The sequence below is a fragment of the Arachis hypogaea genome, chromosome 14 (assembly GCF_003086295.3).
Source record: "Arachis hypogaea cultivar Tifrunner chromosome 14, arahy.Tifrunner.gnm2.J5K5, whole genome shotgun sequence".
Taxonomy (NCBI): Eukaryota; Viridiplantae; Streptophyta; class Magnoliopsida; order Fabales; family Fabaceae; genus Arachis; species Arachis hypogaea.
Window position 1 is genome coordinate 21,937,531 of NC_092049.1, and position 22,286 is coordinate 21,959,816.

The 22,286-nt window shown below is 34.3% G+C and overlaps 1 protein-coding gene and 1 long non-coding RNA gene across 2 annotated transcripts; both read left to right on the forward strand.

The window, feature by feature from the left end:
* Nucleotides 1-1,159: 1,159 nt before the first annotated feature.
* Nucleotides 1,160-3,096, forward strand: LOC112741811 (uncharacterized). The gene is made up of 2 exons (XR_003813430.2): nt 1,160-1,647; nt 2,414-3,096. It is a non-coding gene; the product is annotated as an uncharacterized lncRNA (long non-coding RNA).
* Nucleotides 3,097-12,936: 9,840 nt separating this feature from the next.
* LOC112740322 (polygalacturonase QRT3) lies at nt 12,937-15,025 on the forward strand. The gene is made up of 3 exons (XM_025789082.3): nt 12,937-13,243; nt 13,321-13,551; nt 13,901-15,025. The coding sequence occupies exons 1-3, from the start codon at nt 13,079-13,081 to the stop codon at nt 15,008-15,010; spliced, it is 1,506 nt and encodes a 501-aa protein (XP_025644867.1). The 5' UTR covers nt 12,937-13,078; the 3' UTR covers nt 15,011-15,025.
* Nucleotides 15,026-22,286: the final 7,261 nt, after the last annotated feature.

The window sequence follows — 22,286 nt, forward strand, 5'->3', positions numbered from 1 at the left end:
ACAAACTCGGAGAGAACAATCATAAAACATGGGAGCAATAAGCTCTTGCAGCCATTAGAGGTCAATGCTTACAAGATCATCTGCAAAAAGAGAAGATTCCACAACAGTTCGAAAATCAAGAAAAACCAAAGAGCATGTATTGAATCTGATCAATACACACAATGGATTCAGGATGATCAGAATCTCATATCATGGTTGCTAGCATCGATGGATTTTGTCTTTAAGCAAAAAATGGTGGGATGCATCTATAGCTATCAAATCTGGAAAAAGATACAAATTTATTTGCAAGAATCAACCAAATTCAGAATTAAACAATTGAAGACTCAGGTTAAAGGAATCAAGAAACAAGGTCTTTCAACAGCAGATTATATTTCCAAGATCAAGACCATTGCAGACTCACTAACAGTCCTTGGGGGAAACCTCTCAAAATGGAAAAACAGATACAAGCCATCTTAAAAAGACTTATGAAGACTATCAAATGCTTCTGCTAATAATTAACTCGAAACCAGATTCATTCACACTATGTGAGGTTGAAACTCTTCTGTTAACTCATGAGGATCTGCTGGAGAAGTTCAGAAAAACAGAACCTGCAATGGTTCAGGAAAATCTTGCTTAGTCTTCATATCCAACAATTCCAATTTTTAATAGAGGCAATGGAGGGCGTAGAAAAGGAAAAAATGGTGATAGATTTCAAAGAAGTGGAAGATCTTTCTACCAATCTCCAAGACCACAATGCCAAGTGTGTTGAAAATTTTGTCACATTGCTTGACGCTGTTTTTACATATTCAACCAAGAAATACCCCCATCTCCACAGCCTCACCAATCAAGATTTGATACCTTTGGTACAAATTCATCATCTGCTTTAGGTTCACAAGGTACTCCTACATCAACCATTCCACCACTGCCAACATCTTCCTTCCACAATCCATCTGCATATGTAGATGTACCTTCTTCTATTACAGACCCCTCATGATATCCAGATTCAGGTGCCTCACATCACATAATACCTAATCCTTCAAATTTGCTCTCAGGATCGGAATACACGGGTTCTGATTAGGTCCAAATTGGAAATGGAACAGGTATCCCTATTACACATATTGGTAATTCTGTTCTATACTCTATTGACTCTAAAAGATGGTTTTTACTACAAAAACTAATACACACACCTGAAATAACAAAGAATTTAATTAGTGTTAGCAAATTTGCAGAAGATAATACGGTCTATTTTCAATTTCATGCCACTTATTGTGTTGTAAAATGTGAATTTACTCACAAAATTTTATTACAAGGATTTAGAAATGGAGGACTATACAAATTTGTGAATATCTGTGTTCCTCAACCATCATCTAATCAAACGTCTCCTTCTGTGTATTCATTGCATTGTTCTTTATTAGATTTGTGGCATAAGCGACTAGGGCACTTAGCCTTTAAAACTGTACAATTAGTACTAAAACAATGTAATATTTGCTTTACTGATATTAATAAAACAGATGTGGACTTTACAGCTCAAGTTTGTGAAAACTGTGCAAAAGCAAAGATGCATAAACTACCATTTGTTGGTTCAATTACTGAGTTTACTTACCATTTACAACTCATTTTCTTTGATGTGTGGGGTCCTGCACCACTAATTTCACACTTGGGCTACAGGTATGTGTTACATTTATAGATGCTTATAGTAAGTACATCTGTACATTCTTGTTAGTGAATAAATCCCAGGTGTTTCATGCTTTTATTCAGTATAAAACCTATATTAAATATCTAACAAACTGTAAAATTAAAGAATTTCAAACAGATGATGGGAATGAATATACCTCAAAATGTTTCATAGAATTTTTGCGTCAAGAAGATATACATCACAGATTCTCATGCCCATATACTCCTGAGCAAAGTGGCTTGGCTGAGAGAAAACATAGACATATAATAGAAACAAGCTTAGCTATGCTTTCTACAGTTTCCATACCTCTTACATATTGGGATGAAGTTGTGATCTCTGCTACCCTTCCTCGTTAATAGACTTCCATCATTGAATCAGTCAAATAAATCCCTTTATGAACTTTTTTCAAATAAACCAGATTATCATATGCTAAGAGTCTTTGGTTATGCATGCTATTCTTGGATTAGACCTTACAATAAAAATAAACTAGAAGTCAGGTCTCATAAATGTATTTTTATTGGTACTCTTCAGATTTTAAAGGATATAAATGCCTATCACCTACTGGTAAGATCTATATTTCAAGACATGTACAATTTGATGAAAATAAGTTTTCTTATCAAACCATATTTGCATCAAAATAGATTCCTACATGTACCGTGTCTGATACTGTGATACATGATTATGCACCTTTGTTTGATCATCATAGTTTACATAACCATACTATTCATTCTAGTAATTCTTTTGTTACTTCTGCTACAGGGACTCATGTGCCTAATGCTGTGCAAGGAACTAAAAATAATCAGCATACTCTTAGAGCCACTATACCAGATATTTCTCATTCTCTTCCTCTAACACACACTCAATCCACTACTGACACAAACACTCATTTACCCTCTATTGACCAATCTTTCTCACTAACACCAATCAATTCTCAAAATCAGAAAATCTACACCCAATGATAACTAGGTCCAAAATTAATTCTGCAAAATCAAAAGTCTTGACTTCCACTGTCACTGACTTAGACGATAAGGAATAGCTACCAAAAATACCTAAAGTAGCCCTTAGCATACCTCATTGGTACACAGCAATGCAAGAAGAATATCAAGTCCTCATTCGAACCAATACATGGTGTATTGTTCCTAAACCGCAAAATGCCAAGGTTATTGGGTGTAAATGGATATATGTAGTTAAAAGAAAGGCACCCTGATGGCATTGTCTAGAAGTATAAATCCAGGTTAGTGGCCCAAGGTTTTCATCAACAAGAGGGTTTTGACTTTGAACAAGTCTTTAACCCTGTGATTAGGACAACTACAATCAGATTGGTCTTAAGTGTTGTATTATCTAGGAATTGGACACTTAAACAGTTTAACTTTAACAATGCATTCCTCAATGGAAAATTGCATCAAATCATTTACATGACACAATCGTATGGGTTTGAACAAGGTTTTGCTGATCATGTGTGCAAGCTTAATAAAGCTTTATATGGCCTAAAACAGGCACCTAGAGAGTTTATCAAACTTAGCATAACACTATATTCATTTGGGTTTAAAAACACTTTATCAGATACGTACACTTTTTTTGTTTGTGAAAAAAAATTTCCATTCTGGGGTGTTTATGGATCGGATTCGATCCGTATATCCGCGATATTTATCCAAATCCGATCCGAAAATTACGGATATGGATCCGATCCACAAGGCTATCGGATCGGATCGGATCTGATCTACACACTAATAGGATCAGATTGCGAATTTTGTATAGGTATTTGCATATCCGATCCGCATATCCGCGTATCTGCAAAAATAAAGAAAAACAAGTAAATATTCTTTTTATGTTTTATTTCAACTAATAATTATCATATATGTTGTATTACTTTAATTTACTATTTAAGAAAAATATGTTTAATATTATCTTAACAGTAAACATATTTAAAAGATTAGAAAAAATGAATTTTATTAATATTTTTTAATAAAAATGAGCTTTTAAAAATATTTTTGTGTTTTGCGGATATATCCGATATCTGATCCGATTCGATTCGCAAATATGCAGATCGGATCGGATCCAATCTTAAAAACTGCGGATATTAGATCCGATCCGATCCGATGATTTTAGTGCGGATCGGATCGAAATTTTGGCCATATCCGATCCGATTCATGTTCATCCCTACATTTTGTAACATATATATTGTGTTATGTGGATGACATAATCATAACAGGTAGTGATGCTACAGCCATACAAGTAATGATACAAAGCTTAAATAAGATATTTTTTTTAAGATCTTGGAGAACTTAATTATTTGTTGGGCGTCACAAAACAAAAACAGGAAATCTTTACTTGTCACAAACAAAATATGTGACTGATCTTTTGTCCAAAGTTGGCAGGGCTGGTGCTGTTGGGTTTTTCTCTCCTTTGTGAGACTCAAGCCCAACATTTTGGGGGTATATTCTTGCACCCTAGTGTCACAACCCTAATTCAGATTTTGGAGGTCATTTGAGAGAAAGAGAGTAGCCACCAAAAAGAGAAAGAGAAGGGGAAAAACAGAATTTCCGTTTTCGCCCAAAGCAGTAAATTTCAATTGGCAGTTTCTCACCTGTTCACCGTTGGATCGGCTTAAAATTTAAACTGCGTGTTTCTATCATCTTGTTCTTCATTCTGGTCGGTGAAGATGTTGATTGGAGATTTGCAATGAGAGAAATTGGCTTTGCAAGAGAGAAATTAGGTTTCTCGTTTTTACACAGAGCAGCAATCTTAGAGCGGCAGTTTCTTATTCTTTCACCGTTGGATCGACGTGAAATTTGGACTATAGATTTTTCACATCTTATTCTTCATTCTGAACGGTGGAGATTTTAATTGGAGGTCTACAGAGGGAGAAATTGGCTTCGACAGCAGCTCTATTTTTTTGGGTATATTTCATCTTCTCGCTTCTAAGTTGTAAGCTTTGGTGCTTTGATATTTTGGCTGGTTATATGCACGTTTTGTGCTTTGTTTGAGACTCTTTTGTACCTCATTTGATTATAGTGGAGCTATTTTATTGGTCTGGATGACCCGTGGTTTTTACCTCTCACATTGAGGGGGTTTTCCACGTTAAAATCTCGGTGTGTTCTTGTTATTGCTTTACTTGCTATATTTGCTTGTTATAGTTGCTACCATATTGTGTTGTGAGTGCTTCCATATTGTTCTTGTGTTGGACATTTGTGTCGTTTCCGCTGCTAGGCTCTTTCATACTAGCATCAGAACTTGTTGGTATTTTTCTGGGCTTGTGATTTTGTGAACAATGGAAGCTAATACTAATACTAGTAGGATGATCACTCTTAATGGTCCTAATTATGATTTGTGGAAGTCAAAAATGGAAGATTTGCTTTATGTCAAGAATTTTTATCAACCAGTTTTTGGTACAGAGAAGCCTAATGATAAATCTGATGATGATTGGACTTTGTTGCATAGACAAGTCTGTGGATATATTAGGCAGTGGGTTGACGATAATGTGTTGAACCATATTATTGGAGAGACACATGCTCGGACTCTTTGGATTAAGCTTGAACAGTTGTATGCTCGAAAAACTGGGAATAACAAGATGTTTTTGATCAAGCAGTTGTTGGCTTCGAAGTATACAGATGGGACATCAATGACAGATCACTTGAATAATTTCCAAGGAATTATGAATCAGTTATCTTCCATGGGTATCAAGTTTGATGAAGAGGTTCAAGGATTGTTACTTCTTGGCTCCTTACCAAACTCATGAAAAATTCTCAGAATGTCATTGTCCAATTCTGCTCCTGATGGTGTAATCTCTATGGATCTTGCCAAGAGCAGTATTTTGAATGAAGAGATGAGAAGAAAGTCACAAGGTATATCGACTACACATTCAGATGTTCTTGTTTCTGAGTCTAGGGGGAGAAGCAAAAGTCGAGGTCCTAAAGGTAGAGATCAAAGCAAAAGCAAGTCTCGAGAAAAGTATAAGAATATTGAGTGTCATCATAGTGGTCAAAAGGGACATGTGAAGAAATTTTGTTGGCAGCTAAAGAAGGAGAAAGCCAAGGCAAGTAAAGACAAGAGCACAAATAAAGATGATGGTAGCAAGGAAGACAAGGTTAATGTAACTCATGATGATTTTCTTGTTGTTGAGGAGTTTGAATCTGTTAACCTTGTTGATAATAGCACTAGTTAAGTGATTGATAGCGGTGCTTCTATTCATGTTACATCTAGGAGGGATTTGTTTATGTCCTATACTCCTGGTGATTTTGGTGATGTGAAAATGGCTCATCAAGGTATTGCAAAATGTGCCGGTGTTGGACAGGTTTGCTTAGAAACCTCCAATGGTACCAAGTTGACTTTGAAGCGTGTGAAGTATGTTCCAGATATTCGGTTGAACTTACTTTCTGTTGGTAAGTTGTGTGATGAAGACTTGGATAGCTCATTTTCTCGTGATAGCTGGAAGCTCACCAAGGGTTTCATGGTTGTTGCTAGAGGTACTCGACACTCTACTCTTTATTTAACTCAAGCAAAGATTGTGAAAGATGTTGTTAATGCTGCTGAGTTTGTTGATGAAACTGATTTATGGCATAAGAGATTATGTCATATGAGTGAGAAAGGCATGAATATGTTATCCAAGAGGAATCTTTTATCTGGTTGCAAGGTTGCTTTGCAAAAGTGCAACCATTGCTTTGCTGGAAAACAAAACAGGATTTCTTTCAAGAGCCATCCACCTTCAAGGAAGCCGGAGATACTTGACTTGGTGTATTCTGATGTATGTGGGCCGATGAAGACAAGAATTGGAGGATCTATCTATTTTGTAACCTTTATTGATGATCATTCTAGAAAATTATGGGTTTACACTTTGAAGACTAAAGATCAAGTTTTGAATGTGTTCAAGCAATTTCAAGCTTTTGTTGAAAGAGAAACTGGGAAGAAGTTGAAATGCATTCGTACTGACAATAGTGGTGAGTACTCAGGTCCATTTGATGCTTATTGTAAAGAGCATGGTATAAGACATCAGAAGACTCCTCCGAAGACTCCTCAGTTGAATGGCTTGGCTGAAAGGATGAACAGAACATTGGTTGAAAGAGTTAGGTGCTTATTGTCACAGTCTGGATTGGCAAAATCCTTTTGGGGTGAAGCTTTGAGCACTGTTGTTCATGTCTTGAACCGGACACCATGTGTTCCCTTACAATTTGAAGTGCCAGAGAAGGTATGGTCAGGTAAAGATGTTTCTTATGATCATTTAAAAGTCTTTGGATGTAAAGCTTTTGTTCATATTCCTAAAGATGAGAGATCTAAGCTTGATGTAAAGACTAGGCAATGTATTTTTATTGGCTATGGCATGGATGAGTTTGGTTACAGGTTTTATGATCCTGTTAACAAAAAGGTGATTTGGAGTAGAGATGTTGTCTTTGTTGAAGACCAAACATTGAAGGATGTTGATAATGTGGAGAAGTCAATGGTTTAGCCTAGTGATGATTTTTCTGACTTGGATATTACTCCCTCTATGCCTATGGTAGAAGATGGTAGAGTTGAAGTTCAAAATAATGAGCATGATACAAGTGCAGGTGAAGATGGAACAATTGATCCGATACTTGATGAAGTTGGTGATGATGATCAAGATGAACAACCAGCTTTAGAAATTCCTGCAAATGCACTCAAAAGGTCTACAAGAGAGAGGAAGCTTTCGTCAAGGTATTCTCTACATGAGTTTATTTTGTTGACTGATGGGGGAGAACCTGAATTCTTTGGAGAGGCTGTTGAAGATGAAAGCAAAGCTCAATGGCTTAAAGCTATGCAAGAAGAAATGAAGTCCTTGCTTGAGAATGATACCTATGAGTTGGTGAAGCTACCGAAGGGTATACGAGTTTTGAAGAACAAATGGGTATTCAGAATCAAGAATGAAGAACACAATTCTAAGTCTCGGTATAAGGCTAGATTGGTTGTTAGAGGCTTTAGCCAGAGAAAAGGTGTTGATTATGAAGAGATCTTTTCTCCTGTTGTGAGGATGTCATCCATTCGTGCTGTGCTTGGATTAGCAGCGTCTCTTGATTTGGAGATTGAGCAAATGGATGTGAAGATAGCTTTTCTTCATGGTGATTTAGATAAGGAGATCTACATGGAGCAATCAGAGGACTTTGTTGTTAAAGGAAAGGAAGATTTTGTGTGCAAGCTTAAGAAGAGTCTTTATGGGTTGAAGCAAGATCCAAGACAGTGGTACAAGAAGTTTGAATCTGTTATGGGAAAGTATGGTTACCGTAAGACAACTTCAGATCATTGTGTATTTGTGTAAAAAAATTTTGATGATGATTTTATCATTCTTTTGCTTTGTGTGGATGATATTTTGATTGTGGATAAGAATGCTTTGAGGATTAATGAGTTGAAGAAACAATTGAGCAAGTTCTTTGCTATGAAGGACTTGGGTCCTGGAAAACAAATTTTGGGCATGACTATTACTCGTTATAGAGATTCCAAGAAGCTTTATTTGTCACAGGAGAAGTACATAAAGAAGGTGCTTCAAAGGTTTGGCATGAATGATGCAAAATGTGTTGCTAGTTCTTTTGCTCCTCATTTTAAGTTGAGCACCAAGCAGTGTCTAATCACTGATGAGGAGAAACAAGCAATGGATGAAACTCCTTATGCCTCAGCTGTTGGAAGCTTGATGTATGCTATAGTGTGTACTAGACCAGACATTGCTCATGCGGTTGGTACTGTGAGTCATTTTCTCTCTAATCCAGGTAAAGAATATTGGAATGCTGTTAAATGGATTATGAGATATCTCAAAGGTACAACTAACTTGAGTTTGAGTTTTGGTGGTGAGAAACCTTTGCTAGTTGGCTTTACTGATGCAGACATGACAGGAGATATTGATTCTCGAAAATCTACTTCAGGTTATTTGGTCAAGTTTGCAGGGGGAGCTATTTCATGGCAGTCAAGGCTACAAAAGTGTGTTGCACTTTCTACCACAGAGGCAGAGTTTATTGCAGCAACTGAAGCATGTAAAGAGTTGTTGTGGATGAAGAAGTTTTTTATAGCACTTGGTTTCAAGCAAGACCGTTATGTGTTGTTGTGTGATAGCCAAAGTGCTATTCATCTTGCCAAGAATTCTACTTTTCATCCAAGATCTAAACATATTGATGTTAGGTATCACTGGATACGGGATGTGTTAGATTTCAAGTTGTTGGAACTTGAGAAAGTTCACACTGATGAAAAAAGCATTGTCAAGAGAAAAGTTTGAAACATGTTGTTTGATCGCCGGAATGGCGAGAGCCTCCACCTAGTCGAGAAGGGAGAGATTGATTGTTAGTGTTGCAAGTGTGAGGAGTGTTGAAGTTAGTCCCAAATCAAAGAAAGTGAGGAAGAGTGAAGAGTTTATAAGATGAGAGACCCATTAACTTGACACCTTAAGGTTTTGAATTGAATGTGGTGTCTTCTCATCTTATGTTCTCTCACTTGATTCCTCCCCGAAATCTCCCCAGTTGTCGAGAGCTCCCCACAGTTGGCCCCAACAAGTGGTATCAGAGCCGATGGTTTAATCGGTTTGGTTTTAAGGAGTATTCAAGGTAAAGCATCGAAAGTCTTCTCGGCAAAGGTGGTCCGGGCGGCGTGTCCCGCGGTGTTTTGCGGCGGTGTGATGGACGAATACTCGTGGTGGTAAAGGAGCTAGAGGGGAGTTGATGCTTGATGTGGAGGCTCACACTTGAGGGGGAGATTGTTAGTGTTGCAAGTGTGAGGAGTGTTGAAGTTAGTCCCAAATCAAAGAAAGCAAGGAATAGTGAGGAGTTTATAAGATGAGAGACCCATTAACTTGACACCTTAAAGTTTTGAGTTGGATGTGGTGTCTTCTCATCTTATGTTCTCTCACTTGATTCCTCCTCGAAATCTTCCCAGTTATCGAGAGCTCCCCACGGTTGGCCCCAACACTAGCCCCATAGCTACACCCATGATATCATCTCTTTAACTATTTTCGACAGGTTCAGAGAAGTTTGAAGACCCCAAACTGTATAGGACAGTAGTGGGATCACTACAATATTTAACAATAACCAAACCTGACTTGTTTTACGCAGTGAACAAGATCAGTCAATTCATGCATTCTCCTCTCCTATCTCATTGGAAAAAAGCAAAGAGAATTCTGATATACATACAGGGCACTAAAGAACATGGTCTCCTGCTACAAAAATGCATAGATTATAGGTTTTATGGCTTCTCTGATTCTGACTGGGCAGTTGATCTTGAAGATCGCATGTCAGTTTTGGATTTCTGTGTCTATTTAGGCGCTAATCTTGTCTCCTAGTGTTGTAGGAAACAGGGGACCATTAGCAGATCTTCGTGTGAAGCATATTTCAGAAGTCTAGCTGCTTGTGAAGCTGAGCTTGTTTGGACAAGGAACCTGCTACATGAGTTGGATATCGAATTGCACACAGCTCCTATTATTACTCTGATAACATGAGCACAATGCTGTTGATAGCCACATCTATCTTGCATGATCAAACGAAGCACTTCCAGCTGGATGTCCAAATCATCCGGGACAAGTTGCAGCAGAAAACTACATATTATGCATATTCCAAGTGCAGACCAGGTTGTAGATATTTTGACAAAACCACTGACAACAGCTTTGTTTGAGCGACTCAGAGACAAACTTTGGGTGTGTCCTAGACCCTACTCGAGTTTGAGGGGGTATTAAGGCACAAGTGAGTCATGAAAAGGTTGAAGACGTTAAAACAGGTCCAGTTAGATAGTTGGGTATATAAAAAGAGCTCCACTAGTTGGTAGAAGCACTCGCTCTTTGGGGTTTTACTTTCAGTTTAGATAAGTTTCAAAGAGAAACAAAATCTTGTTCAATTACTGCATTAATTCAATTTACATTTTCTGTTTTCAAAAGAGTTACCTTCTTGTTCTTCAATTCATCAGTATTTCTATTTCCCTTTAAAGAATTAAGATAATTACTAAAAATATATTATATAAAATATTATAATTATTGATAAATTAAATATCACCATAATTAATCATTAAATGTTAATAAATTTAATTATTTAATACATAATATTTTTTAAAAATAGCATCAACATGTAGACTGACACAAGAACACAACACATTAGCATACTTGACTCTAAAATTTACGCTCATAAATGGTAAAGTGAAATACTATATATAACATTCACAGAAATATAAAAGAAAATCGTGATCAATTTTAAAAGAATATTAAATAAAATATTAGAATTATTAATCTACGAAAATATAAAAAAAATTCATGATAATTGTTTAGTTAAGATTGATATTGATAAATAAATTATGATGACAAATATTTATTAGGTTAAAAGTCCAATTGTAGTTTAATGTGTGTTTTAGTGATGTAGGCCCATTATTCTTTTCTTAACCCAACAATGTTGCTTAAGTATTTCTTTAATGCTTCAATTCAATGCACAAGTCCAAAGTCTTTAAACAAGCACCGATCGGTAAAAAGGTGCAAAGGAAGAAGGCTCTGCATTTGCAAAGTGATAAAAGGGCATTTATTTTCATCATGGAAAAAGGAAGACAACTGAAACAAAAGGGGATTAACGAAGCAACAAGACACAAGGACATTTGGTACTATTATGGGACAGTTGTGCCTCTAGAAAGGCAACAAAAACACAAAGAAAATATCACTACTCCAAGGACAACTCAGAATAAAAATTCAGAAGATCATTAGCAAGTTTGGAAGATCAAAACAAAAATACAGAGTTATGGACAGCAATTGAAATGGCTCAAAAATGGAAGTGTTATGCATGTCAAAGAAGACAGCAGATCCAAGTACAACAGAATTGGTGGAGCAGCTCCTCCAACAAGTAGTATTAGTGGAGCAGAATGGAAAAAGGACAACATGCCATTAGACACAACTCCAACGGGTTGATGGTATAAGAAATTGGAAGAGACAAATTGGAGAGCAAGCTAAAGATATAAAATAGACCTCACTTCAACATTTGAAATCAAGAAAAATAGAGTGATACAAGAGCATCATCTCAAAACACTTGAGATGAAATTATTCTCCTTCAATTTGTGCTTCATTTCAGATTTTCTTTGCTATAACTATCTAATGTCATCTTTCTGTATTTGAGAAAATGGTTTGAGAATGTGAGTTGAAAAAGCCATGAAAGAAGAGGCAAGAGAAATGCATGAAAAAGCCAAATGAATTCTTTCTGTGTAATTTGGTTTCTGTGAACTAATGTTTAGTTCTCCTTGCCAAGTTGGGATAGCACTTGGTGGTAAATTGAATCTGCGGATTCTCCTTGCCAAGTTGGGATAGCACTTGGTGTTTCTGAATCTGGCTAGGTTTCCCTTCTAAGTTGGGACAGCACTTGGGTTGCTAGGTTTTGGGGTAAAAAGCTTAGTGAAAGATACTAGATAAATTGGGTTGTAATTCATTAGTATTGGTATTTGTAATTTGTTTGATTATAGCGAAAATTTCACCATGGTTGTAGTGGAGACTGGATGTAGGTTTTATGGCACTTAGAAACCGAATCAGGATACATGCTGACCTCTATCTCTCCTGTCCTTTTCTGTTTTATTTCTGAATATGAGACAAAACGAAAAAATCTCCTGCAAAAGTTAATTTTGAGCCAACTTAATTTAACCTCATTCTCAAATTCAAGCAATTCCATCAATAATTATTAAAAAGATATGAAATAAAATATTAGAATTGTTAATAAATTTCACCATAATTAATTATTAAATATTAATTTACATATGATTGATTACATAATACTTTTTTAAAAAATAATTGAAAAGAGATATATCCAAACTGATACTAATGCAGTATACTTGGCATCAGAATGTAATCTTTTCTAGAATTAGAATGATTGAGTTATTGATTATTGATGATTAATTCACTGAAATATAAAAATAAATTATCATAATAATAATAATTATTAAAAAATTATAAAATATAATATTAAAATTATTGATAAATCTCAATATAAATAATTTTTAAATGTTAACTTTGTATGATTAATTGTATAATAATTTTTTAAAAAATAATTAAAAAAAAAAATATATATAAACTAGTACCAAAAATGCTACGTTAGTATATTTGGTGCCAAAATATAAAGTATGGTAGAATAATATAATGATATTATTCTCAACATTTCTCATAATAAAAAGGGTTGGTACCTTGTAATAATTTCATTTATTAGTCAGTTTATACTTTATACTTTATAGTTGGTAAGTAGTAATTAGCTTTCGGCATGTGTGTCTTTTTAAAGGCTCATGGGGAACATGCAGAGAGCAACCAATTCATTGGCCTAAAAAGGACGAAGCATCTTAAATAAGATAACAACCAACAAACAAGTGAGGGAAATTCAAACAGCTAACACCACCATTTCATCTAATATCTAGTATCTACTCTTTCTTTGTTTTCTCACAACTAAAATCTTGATTACTAGTTCACTACCATTAGTGCCCAAACACTACAACATGATGAAATTTTTAATCTCATTCTTACCCTTTTTCTTCTTGGTGGTGGTACAACAAGAAGCCACTTGCTTCAATCAACACAAAGAACTTTCTCATAATATTAGAAACAAACTCAAGGGTAGATTGGCCATTTCCCTCTCTCATCCACCATCACAAACGGCAAAGGCAAGCTATATTATTTGATTAATTGAATTTGATGAAATTGCTATGAAAATAATATAATGTAAATGAATTATGAATAGGGAGGAAGCAGAGTGGTGTACCCGGCGGAGTACGGCGCAGACACGAGCGGAGCACGTGACAGCAGCGACGCAATTATAAAGGCATTGGAGGATGCATTCAGTTTGGAGAGTGAGGCGGAGCTGCTTCCGGGGGTTAAAGACCTTGGGGGTGTATTGGTTGACCTGCAAGGTGGGAACTACACAATTAGCAAGCCCATCAAATTCCCTTCTTCTGCTGCTGGCAATCTTGTGGTCAGCATCTCCATCTCATTATTTATGTACTTGCATTGCTTAATTAAATTACAAAATGTTAAGTAAATGTCAAAAATACTAAATTTGACATGCACTAATGGATTGTTACATCCCTAAGTTATAATTTGAATTCTTGATACTTACTTGAACTAACGAGTAAGTTAATCGTTTGACCCACCTAAATTGATTCATATTAGGATAATCTAATCAAATGTTTTTTGAATAATTCATTTTTTTTCATAAACTCTAAATAAGTATTTCTACAATTAATTGGCGGCTTATTTATAGTGTATTCTCCATCATGTTCTTGCACCTATTAAACTTGAATTTGTAATTAATGATTGATTAGGTACAAGGAGGAACGTTGAGAGCTTCTGATGCATTTCCCACTGATGGCCATCTAGTTGAGTTATGGGCATCTAGTTCCCAAAAGCTCTCGAAAACAGCATCATTTGATGACTTGTACAACAAGAAACTTCAGCAACCTAAAGGGATTTACTACGAAGACATAACATTCCGTGACATTCTATTCGATTCGGGCTACCATGGAGGAGGAATCTTTGTAGTTGATTCGGCTAGGATCCGAATCAACAACTGTTTCTTCCTCCATTTCACTACAGAGGGAATCCTAGTCCAAGGTGGCCACGAAACTTACATATCTAGCTGCTTTCTTGGGCAACACTCAACCGTAGGAGGGGACTCCGGCGAGCGACAATTCTCGGGAACTGCGATTGAACTTGCTAGCAATGATAACGCAATTACCGATATTGCGATCTTCTCGTCTGCCATAGGGATTGTCCTAAGGGGCCAAGCCAACATCGTTACCGGGGTCCATTGTTACAATAAGGCCACCGGTTTTGGTGGCATAGGAATCTTGGTAATGCTAGCCGGAAATTCACAAACAAGAATTGATAATTGTTACATGGATTACACAACAATTGTGATGGAAGACCCTGTTCAAGTTCATGTCACTAATGGATTTTTCTTGGGGGATGCTAACATTGTTTTGAAATCAATTAAGGGACAAATATCAGGATTGAAGATAGTCAATAATATGTTCACTGGGAACCCTAACGCTAAAGTTCCAATTGTGGCATTAGATGGAGTGTTTGGTAACGTTGACCAGGTGGTCATTGATTTGAACAGTGTTGATGGAATGGGGTTGAGATCAACGGTTGGGAAGCAATCTGTGGCTGGGAATGGAACAAAATGGGTGGCTGATTTTTCAGGAATTTTGGTGTTCCCTAATAGGATAAATCACTTTCAATATTCATTTTATTCTCAGGGGGGACCTAATAATAATAATAATAATAATAATAATAATAATAATAATAATAATAATAATAATAATAATAATAAGTTTGTAACACATGCAGTGACCAATGTTACAAATAATGTTGTGGTTGTGGAAAGTGATAAACCGGTTAATGGGGTTGTTTCATTCTTAGTTGAACAATGATTATTTATTGACGAAGATTCACGTGTACTTGTTTTTGTTAAATTTGAGAAAATAAAAATAAAAATTTGATAATAATTAAATATTATAATTTTAAGTCAAAAGTTTAATTGTGTGTATAATTTATTTGGTTAGTATATAGGTTAAAATTAAATAATATTACAACAAATAAGGCCTAACAATAAATATTTCATTTTCTTAAGGCTCATAACAATTGTTGCTTATTACCAATCAAGATGAAAAGTAATACTCTTTCTTCTGATCCATTATTAAATAACGGAATTTTCCTTCTCTCTTCATCCCTGCAACCCACTGCACGTGATTATCTTTAAATCAATGATGAAAAGCTTGTGAAGACATGCAAAGAAAATGAAGTTTGGATTAGGGTTTAAATCAAAAGAAAAAAGTGATTATCAAATTTAAGTAACAAACAGAAAAGAAGAAGAAAAATTAGAGGTTAGGACACAAAAGCAAAATCAAATCAAAGGTGAATCAAAAACATATTTTTATCTTTGTATTTTTATTGTAATTTGTTAAAGATGCATTCCTCTTGCATGATAAAAGAAAAAAATTGGAAGTTGTTAATCGCTGCTATAAATTAAAGGTCAAAAACAAAATTTTGAGTCAAAGAATTAATGAATGGTTTAAATTCTTGAAATTAAATGAAAAAGAAAGAAAAAAAAGAAGTTAGGTAGAGATGCATGCTAACTCTAATCACTGCTACTGTCTCATCTTTTCTCTACGTCTCTGATATGAATTTTGGGAAAGAATAACAAGTCAAAGGAGTTTAACCAAGTTCAAGTTTTGAAAGCTTTACTCTTCTTTAAAAATGGTAAACGGCCAAAAATTTAAGTAAGGAGTGAGTACACAGTTTCGGTCTTCATAACTTTCAAGCTATTCCTTCTCCTCCTTTATGACATTACATTAAATTTTCTATTTTTTTGTATTCAACTTTCTTTATTTCTTATCAATAGAAAAAGACATTAAGTGAAGTATTAGTAAAAGCCATTGAGAGAAAATACAAAGAGAGTAATTTAGAAAAAGTCAAAAAATTATGTCAAACTCTTTTGTTTGTATTTCTATTTTGTATTCATGATCGTGAGGGGATTCTCTTACTAAGTTGGGTGAGCACTTAGTGGTTGAAAGTTTAGGGAGTAAATCTAACCAAATCAAGTTTGGATAGAAGTTTGGTTTGCCCCATATAGGATTAGTTGTAGAATCCTAGGAAAATTGGTGATTGTAGTCTTTATGAAAGATAGTGAAAATTTCACCACATTTGTGGTAAAAACTGGATGTAGGTCACATTACACATGGTGGTTGAACTAGAATAAATGACTGTGTCATTTTCTCTTCTCTGTTCTAATTCAAATTTTATTCTAAAAGAGATAAAATAAAATTGTTTCCTGCTTAATCAATCCAGCAAACATCACAGCAACTCAGTACTCTCAAAAGCTTCTTCTTTGCTTTGTTTCTGATCAATTGTTAAAAAACAAAATAAAATTGTCTCCTGCATTATTAGCATTGCAGATTCAACAGCAACACTGAGTTAAATCCAATTTCAAGTTAAAGTACACAAGTTAAAAGAGGTCATAGATTCAATTCAACCCCCTTCTCTAGGCCATTGATAACCTTTAATTTTTATATAAAGTTGATAGTTGAAAGTCATTTGATAATAATTTAGTCAAACATATTAAACTATTTTAACGGTCTCAATTAATAATTTCATAGAAAGCTAATTGCATGTGAGTTTCTACCATTATAGACCCTTCTTTGGTAGAAGTAATTATTTCTCGTAAAGAACCCATTTTGGTACTAAGATACTTTTATTACTAGAAATTTGTCAAATATATTAAAAAATATATTTTTTATTAAAAAAAGATCTTTTTTTATTTAACTTAATGACACCTAAACAAACATATACATATGTATTTTCATGCTTAAGAAATATATTTAATTTATATTTTAAATATTTAAAATATTCTTCAACTGCTACAAGGAGTTTTGTAGTGAAAGCAACAAACAAAATGAATCTTTGCAATAAAAATAGATTCTCTTTTGAGTTTGTTTGTCCAAACTAGATTAAATTTCTATAGAAGTTTCTGATATTAATTATGTGCATTGATTTTTTTGAAGTTCTAATTATACTATTGTCATCTTTGAAATTAAATTCTAAAAGCATTATAGTAGTCTCTTAAAATCTTTTTAGCAGTGACTCGGCAAACAGAGTGACGAGGATATGAGATAACATTCTCTTGTCACATAATGGAAGAATGACACTGTTTGTTTTTGGCGTCCAATTAAACCAGAAAAACCCAATCAAAGTGTGTGTGCAAATCATTTTACATGCCCACAACTATCAAAATAACATTATTTCTGCTTTGATTAGACGCAAAAAACGAACATCTTCCACCATGGTCTAGCGTGGCAACTGGCAAGAGAATGAGGGTGACAAATGGATCAAAACTCGCCGGGGCCAGCTCGTGTAACTCGCCAAAAGGGCGGGTTGGGCTAGAAATTTGGAACTGCTATGATAAAAAATCTGCCTAACCCGCACTGCCTAATCTATGGATTTTGGCGGGTTTCAGTTGACTAGGTGAAATTTTAAATTTAAGATGATAATTGAATTTGAAATGTTACTTTTGTGGTTGTATTTGGAATGTTTATTTGTTTTACTTTAAGTTATAATTTAGACTATATTTGATTGATTAGAAAATTGGATAATATTTAATTTTATATTTTGGACAATGTTAGCTTCATTATTTTGTTTCAAAAAACTTAGTTGATGATTATTTTTATTAATTATTTAGAATTATAAAAATTTTAGTATTTGTAAATTTAGAAACTAATTTTTTTATGTCTTTAGAAATAATAAGTTTATTGAAATGTTTACAAAATTATATTTTTTAATATTTAATAATTTAATAATTTAAAAAAAAAAGAAAATTGGCGGGTTTAGCCTACCAATCTGCCATTAGACAAGACGGGGTAGAAATTTAGGACCGTCTACTAGCCCGCCAAGTGGCAGGCTTTTGGCGAGGCGGGGTAGGAGAGGGCGAGCTAGCCCACCTGGCACCCCTACAAAAGAGTGTCTGCTCACAGTGACGGTTTGTCAGTGGGAACAAAATATACATAATATGACAGTTATTTTTATAATTATATTTTATTATTGTAAAATATAATTAATTTTTAAATTAACTAATTAATAAATTAAAATATTAAAATAATATTTACTAATAACAGATAAAAAAATACACAATAATATAATTACAAAATAAATGTAGAATAATTGAATAAATTAAAAAGGTATAACAAAATAAAAATCAACCTTTAGTTATATTAAAAAAATTAAAAATAGAGTTAAGAGAGAATTCTAAACTCTGGAGATATTGCAACTTACAAAATGCTAAACATTAAGTTTTCGAAATGTTGTAACTTGCAAAACATCAAACACTAAAATACTAACAATAGCCTATTAACAATCTAACATCACAAAATCAAAATCAAATACAATTTCAAAATCAATATATAAAACAAAATAAGAAGCCGTTGATAAAAGTAATAGTGAAACCATAGTCTATATATACACTACTAAAGGACTACTGCTTTAATTTGGCTAGAATTTCTTTTTATTTGTAGTAAAGATAAGAGTATTTACCAATTTTGGTTCTCAAAGAATTTTAAATCAGACACTTTAGTCCCCAACTAAAATTAATTACTCAATTGATTCCTAACACTTTAGACCCATGACCGACGAGGAACGTCCGCCATCTCCTCCTCCTCCTCGCTTAACCCCTCGTCCTTCTGGACATTTTGCTCTATCAAGTCATTCTTCCAATGGTACTAAAAGACCTGCCCTTCAATCTGTCAGAGAACCCCTAATCTTGACTTTCTTGATTTCAAGACTCACTTTGGAAAACGTTTTCATTCACACTATGACTCTCTGTGTTTTTCTTCATTCATGGATTTTGATTTCCATAAAAATGTCATTTCAAACTGACCTCTTTGTTCATCTTTTGTTGCTGACCTTGATGCGTTGGCTGATAAAGGTCTAGACTTTAAAGATAATTTTCATCTTTTAAAATGGAAAAATATTTTTAAAATCAGAAGGCCTTTGTATCCTAACTTAGTCGAAAAATTTTATGCCAATATATTGTATCATGAGGGAGATATTCACTCATATGTGAAGGGCCATCAAATCATTTTGAATAAGGAATTCCTTAGTGATGCCATCGATTATGAAGATACTGGGGTTAAAGCCTACATATCTAAAAAATGGGATAACAATCTAGGCATATCACATCAGGATATTTTGGCTAATATATGTGAAAATTTCTCACTCATAGATAGCATGATCTCCACTTACAAAGCATTAGGTCCTATTAGAGCTCAACTTCATCACATCATAACCCACATACTCCTCCCTCAAAGCGGATCCTATCAAAGGGTCACCATTTGTGACACTTTGGTTCTTTATGCTATCTTAAATTTTGCTCTAGTTTTCTTTACCTATCTCATGATGCGTCACATGCTTGATTGTGTTAAAAGTGATAAAAATGTCTCACTCCCGTACGGAATATTTTTAACATGTGTCTTTGAACATTTTTGGTTGACCTTAACAATGAGCCCGTGAAAAACAAAATTTCAACTCTTAAGGGTGGTGGTGCAGTGAAACAACCTAAAGGAAAAAGCTCTAAAGCCACTAAGGATCATGCCATGGAAGAAATTGAAGACGAAAGCCTCTCTTCTCATTCGATTGTTGGTATTTCCAGCTCACACAAATACTTGATCAATATGGTTGTTAAAGATGTATTTTAGGAATTTGTTAATGTGACCAAACAAATAGTCTATTCTAGCCAACAATCTCTGGGACTTGCACTCCAAAATGAGAAATCATTGCTAAAGTCTCAAGATAGAGTTGAAGTACTTTTAAAGTACCTTAACTCGCTGGACGAGGATCAAGTATTATTTGAGCCAGAGAAAAAAATTTTGGGAACTGAGAATGAGAATTCTGATGTCTAGTATTTGTCTTTTACTGCTGTTGAAATTTGTTGAACTATTTTGCTGCTATCCCTGCTTTTTGGATTTTTTTCTTTGTTAAAATATTACTCTGTTTATCTCTAGCACTTTGAACACTGTTTCAATACTATTTTTTATGGATGACTGTAATAGCTTTAGATTATTTCTGTTAATTAACATATTTGCTTAATTTGCTATATTGGACTGCTTGATGATCTGATTTTTGCAGGTTTCCCTCCTTGATAACAAAAGAGAAAGAAGAGACAATGAATTGAAAAAATAGTTGTCTAGGCTGCCTCTATTTTTCAGAATCTGATTTTTTGGGAATCCCAACTTATGATAAAATTGTTGTTTTGAATTAGCTCTGATTTATATATGTTTCAAGGCTGATTAATCATAGCTTAATTGAAAATTTTGTAAATTATTGAATGTTTGGCAGTTTTTCTGTAAATAGCTTGTTGGTATCAGATATAAAATGCAAACATTCAGGAGGAGCTTGAAGATCAAAGAAAATGGGAAGCTTCAAACCAAAAGAAATATCAAAGGGAAGTTTTTTAAATCTACTCTCATTTCTTTTCAATTTATTTTAATAATGTTTGTCATCAAGGGGAAGATTGTTGAGTTTAGAAAACTAAACCATGACCAAATATTATTGGGATTATTATCAAATTATTTGTATGATGGGTTTGTTCAAATGTGCAGAAATTAAATTAAACTGAACCAGGCCTAAGAAGCATAAATCAGGCCCAATATGAATCCATCAAAGATATCATGCCATAATTCTTGATCCAAAGGCCAATTGCTGAACTGGATAGAAGAAAGAAAATAAATTGGCCTAAACTGAACCTATATCCATCTAAAGCCCACTCGGTGATTCATAACTAAAACTCACTCGTCCAAAACTTAAACTTCAATTCAATTGAATCATTTCTCAAATCCATTGAACAAACAAACTCTCTCTTCTTTCTCTTTTTTTTTCTTTCTTGTTACATCAATCTCTAAAAAAGATGAAAGAAAGAGGAAAGGTCTTGAGCTAGTACAAAGTCAAGAACAAAAAGATTGTTTCCAAATTAAAGCAAGAAGAGAAAATAAAAGAACTACAACAAAAAAGAGAGATCTCATTCGAACAGAGGATCACAAAAAGCTGTTTTTTTCCATTTGTGCTTCAACGAGAAACCGTGATGAAAACATCTAAGTCCCAAGCACCGTTCAAAAAACTATGAAAGTTGTGAAGTCAAAGGTGCTTAGTGGTTTATCAACGGCCTACAAACAAACTTGGGGCCAAATTAAAGATACACGGCCCAGATTCAAGAAGTTTGAAGAAAAAGGATGAGAGAGAAAGGTAAGGTTGCATGTCATTGCTTCTGCTCTCTCTCACCTCTGGCATCGCCACTGCTGATTCTGATTGTTGGAGAAGAAGACAAACCAAGTGATGAAGATAGTTCAATCCCTGGAAGTTTAACTCCTCTATAATAGGGGTGAACGGCCAAGGATTGAAGCAAGAGAGAAAGAGAACTAGTTTCGGTCCTCATAGCTCCCTGAGCTTTTCCTTCATGGTTTTCATTTTGTAATTCTTTTTCTCAGTTTAGTCTGTCTGAGTTTCATTGAAAAAAGACAAACTGATAAAGAAATAAAAAGATAAACAAGACAAGAATTGAAATTGAATAGAAAAGATACATTGAAATTGAAATAAAAACAAAAAGGATAGGTTGAAATTGAATACAAAAAGAATCACTCTACTTTCTACCCAATTTCTTGATGCAACAAGAAAGGGACTCCTCAACCTAACTTGTCAACGCCATAGTTTGGAAATTGAATCGAAGGGACTCCTCAACCTTCTACCCAATTCCCCGATGCAACAAAAGAAGGACTCCTCAACCTCAATTGTCCACACCATGGTTTCATCACGAAATCAAAAAAGGGATTTTTAAACCTCTAAATCATTCTATACTACAACTACCCTAGTTTATGAGGTATTTATAACCTCTTATTAGGTTAAAATATAAAAAACCCTAAGCCCATAAACATAAAGCCCAATTTAGTAATTAAATAAACAAAATCACAATACATCAAATTAAATTAAAATATTCTAAAAATATAAACTAATATCTTCTAAATAATACTTGAACTTTTTATATCACGAACATTTGAAGTACGTATCATTCTCCTCCTCTTCAAAAAAGATTCGTCCTCGAATCTTTAGGTGGAAAAAAAATAATATATGAAAAGGACAATAATTATAAGGAAGATAATTTTTTTTCAC